The sequence below is a fragment of the Octodon degus genome, unplaced genomic scaffold (assembly GCF_000260255.1).
Source record: "Octodon degus isolate 3935 unplaced genomic scaffold, OctDeg1.0 scaffold00009, whole genome shotgun sequence".
Lineage (NCBI taxonomy): Eukaryota > Metazoa > Chordata > Mammalia > Rodentia > Octodontidae > Octodon > Octodon degus.
This window is the reverse complement of record NW_004524585.1, coordinates 23,021,627-23,025,172: the sequence shown is the minus strand read 5'-3', so window position 1 is coordinate 23,025,172 and position 3,546 is coordinate 23,021,627. Positions and strand designations below refer to the sequence as shown.

At 38.3% G+C, this 3,546-nt stretch overlaps 1 protein-coding gene across 1 annotated transcript; it reads right to left on the bottom strand.

Moving 5' to 3' along the window:
- Positions 1 to 1,660: 1,660 nt before the first annotated feature.
- LOC101566349 (phosphoserine aminotransferase-like) lies at positions 1,661 to 3,234 on the bottom strand. The gene is given in 2 exon segments (XM_023707800.1): positions 1,661 to 3,170; positions 3,172 to 3,234. Coding segments are annotated over 2 exon segments (1,041 nt in total). The 3' UTR covers positions 1,661 to 2,192.
- Positions 3,235 to 3,546: the final 312 nt, after the last annotated feature.

The following is a 3,546-nucleotide window of genomic DNA, read 5'->3' as shown; positions in this document are numbered from 1 at the left end:
TTCAATCTATTTTTGTTTCAGAATAAAGTAGAGCACAATTAAATAGGAAATTAACTTTGTAAGCTTAAGTTATCTTACATTTAAGATAAGAAAATGTGCTATTTAAATGTTTAAAGTACCATTTCTGTAATCATACATGTAAAATATAACTCACCTTAACGAAGTCAAGGGAAATATTGTACTACAAAATCTTTTGTGATGAGACTAAAGTAAAAGGCTACGCATTTGCTTACAAACTTGAAGAAGCATACATTAATGAGGACTATCCTCAGGGAACTCCACATTATCAAAACAAGTCTTTAGAAGTGTGTTAGCTCATTAGCGCCATGTTTATGCCTTTCCTAAGTTAATCGCTATTTTCTGCAGAGCTTCTAGAAACTCTGATGTTTCCTTATTTTCTGTGTTAGAGTATCATATAAACCTATCAAAATTCTCAGCTGAATTTACAAATCATAAAGCATTAGAAAATAAAAAAAAACCCTGATAATGGAAACCAAAATCCTGAACTCATTTCACTCAATTAGTTTTCATAAGTGGACTTCACAAAAACCACCAAACCAAACAAAACACCCTGTGCTTTAATATTTCTTCAACTTCTTATGTGACTTTCAAAGAAAAAACATTTAAAATCTCTATTAGAGAAAGTATTACAAGTTTAAGGGTAATTACACTACTCATTACACTAAATATTTGAGGTTAAAAAACCTTTACAATTTATTAATTAATAAGTTAAAGCATAAAAATTTTAAATATTTATTTCAATCATATTTATATGCTGAAGGTTATTAACTGATATTTGAAATAAAACACAAATTATATGAAGATAAACTTTTTTTGTCTTTTTGAGAAAGGGTTTTTCTATGCAGTTCAGGCTAGCCTTCAACTCCCTTTGTAGCCTAAGCTGACCTCAAACTGACAGGGATCCTCTTGTCTCAGCCTCCTGAGTGCTGAGATAACAGGCATTCGCCAGCATGCCCTGCTCGAAGTTTATTTTAGAACGTCTTTAACTATACAGAATTATTATGCTGTTATCTGCAGACCCTACATAAATTTTAAGATTAAAATAAATCTGCATAATTTTCCTGGTAGTAGTCCTGGATCATTTAAGCATTCATTTAACTAAAAGCACAGAAAAACAAAAACATCAGTGAGTGATCAGACACCCTGAAATTTTTTCCCTTTTATTTTTTCTTCCCCTATTTCAAGGAAACTCTTAGACATTACGTGTTGGGCTATTATTCTAGATTTATGTGAGGAGCATTTTACTTTAGACAGGCTGATAGGAAGACGTAGATGCTAGCCATTCTCTTCATAAAGATATAGTTAATTATTTTTTGGTTTCATAGGAAATCCTTTAAGAAATTTATGAATAATTAATTTTTTACAAAAAGTTTCAGTTTATTCTTTTTGTAAGTTTACTAAATTTAGCTCCTAACATTACCTGTAATATCTCTCCCTTATTTGACAATATTATTGAATAGGTTTCCAATGTCCTCAGTCAAAATCCATTTTTAAATTTTATTTTTACTTATTTATAACTGTAGAATTGTTATGTCTCAAATTTTTCTCTTTTTTTTATAGTAAGTCACTTTATCTCTTTATAAAGGTAACAGTACAGGTATCCCTATCCACCTTTCACCGGGAATTCCAGAACCCTCGCCACTGTCAACATCAGCGTTTACCCCGGGAGCCAACAGACCCCACCACTGTCTTGATTCAGAGTTACAGCTCCACCTCAAACCGGTGCTATGCTTGCATGACTCCACAAATAATGGCCACAGGCACAAGTAAGTCCCAGGCAAGTTACAATACTAATATTTACCTAAGAAAAGCAGCAGCAAAGACAAAATTAGACTGGAGATTGTTAGAAAAGCAACAGGAAGATTTAAAAAAAATGCTTCCAGTCTGAATCAGGAGTAAGGTGGCCATTAGCTGGTAATCTCATCAGCTTTGCAGAACTCTTGACAGTTTTGCCATAATCTTTGCAAACTGAAGAATTTGCCATTACCATGTTCATTTGAAAAAAAAAATCATGTCTTTCATATTAATGAAGCCATTTCCCAAGTTACTCTAAACTTTGTCACTCAAGAGCAGCGTGTAGATGAGTTACGATGTATTCACAGTTGATGCATTTCCAAAAAAGTTTCCATGAAGGCAGCCAGCTTCTTAGCGTCTTCAACTGTGACGGCATTCTACAGAGAAACCCGGATGCCTCTCACAGACCTGTGCCCTTTTAAGGAGATCATACTGAGCTCGAGTGCTTTATCCAGGAATCTTTTCTCCAGAGCATCATCTCCCTTGGCGCTGCCAATGCGAAAGGAAATGTTCATCCTGCTTCTGTTCTGTGGCTCCACTGGACATACATAGAATCCTTGAGATTTATCAATAATGTCATAAATCATCTTAGATTTGATGGAGCTGAGCTTCTCCATGCTTGCTGCCCCGCCATTGTTCTTAATCCACTCCAAGACCAGGCCCATGACATAGATGCTGAAACATGGAGGGGTGTTGTACAGTGAGCTGTTTGCAGCCTGCACTTTGTACTCCAGGACTGAGGGGCACTCCCTGAGGGCAAATCCCAGCAGGTCCTCTCGGACGATCACCACCGTGACCCCAGCACAGCCGACGTTCTTGTGGGCACCAGCAAAGATCACACCAAACTTGGAAACATCCACAGGCTTGGACAGGAAATTGGAGGACATGTCACAGACCAATACTGCTCCCTTGACATCAGGGATGAAGTCAAACTGCACACCGTGCACGGTCTCATTTGCACAGAAATACACATAGGAGGCTTCCGGGTTGAGGGTCCAACTGCCTGGATCTGGAATTTTGGTGTAACTCCCAAGTTTAGGGTGGACGACATTCACAGTCCCAAACTTCTTGGCTTCTTCTGCAGCCTTAGCCAACCATGATCCTGTTACCACATAGTCTGCACACCTTCCGGCTTTCAGGCCAATCAGGTTTAAGGGGACAGCAGCAAACTGGCCACACCCGCCACCTTGCATAACAATCCCTTTGTAGTTGTCCCGCACAGCTAACAATTCTCGCACCAGATTCTCTGTGTTCCCAATAATCTTGCCAAAATCTGATGACCTGTGACTCATTTCAAGAACGCTAATACCAACTCCTTTGTAGTCTAGTAATTCTTTTTGCAACTCCAGTAACAAACACCGAGCGCGGCAGCTTGGTGGGCCCGGGCCCGAAGTTGACCACTTGCTTCGGGGCGTCCATGGCGCAGCGGGGCGGGCGGCGAGCGGCAGAGAGCTGTCTCAAATTTTTCATCTCTTATCTGAAACCAAAAAGATGTAGAGTTCAGTCGTATGGGACTTTTCACCCACAAAGACATATACTTTTCTCCAATCTGTCTCCACATTTCCTGATTAGCAGAAATTAAAAAGTTTTTCCTAAAATTATAAGGAAAAAGAGTCAAAAATGTATCAAGCTTTCATTAAAAAGTACATGCTTGTGAGATTATGCTAGTAAATTTCAACTTGTTTTAAAATCATAGAAATGAAGACATTGTGGTGTCAGAGCACTGTAAGT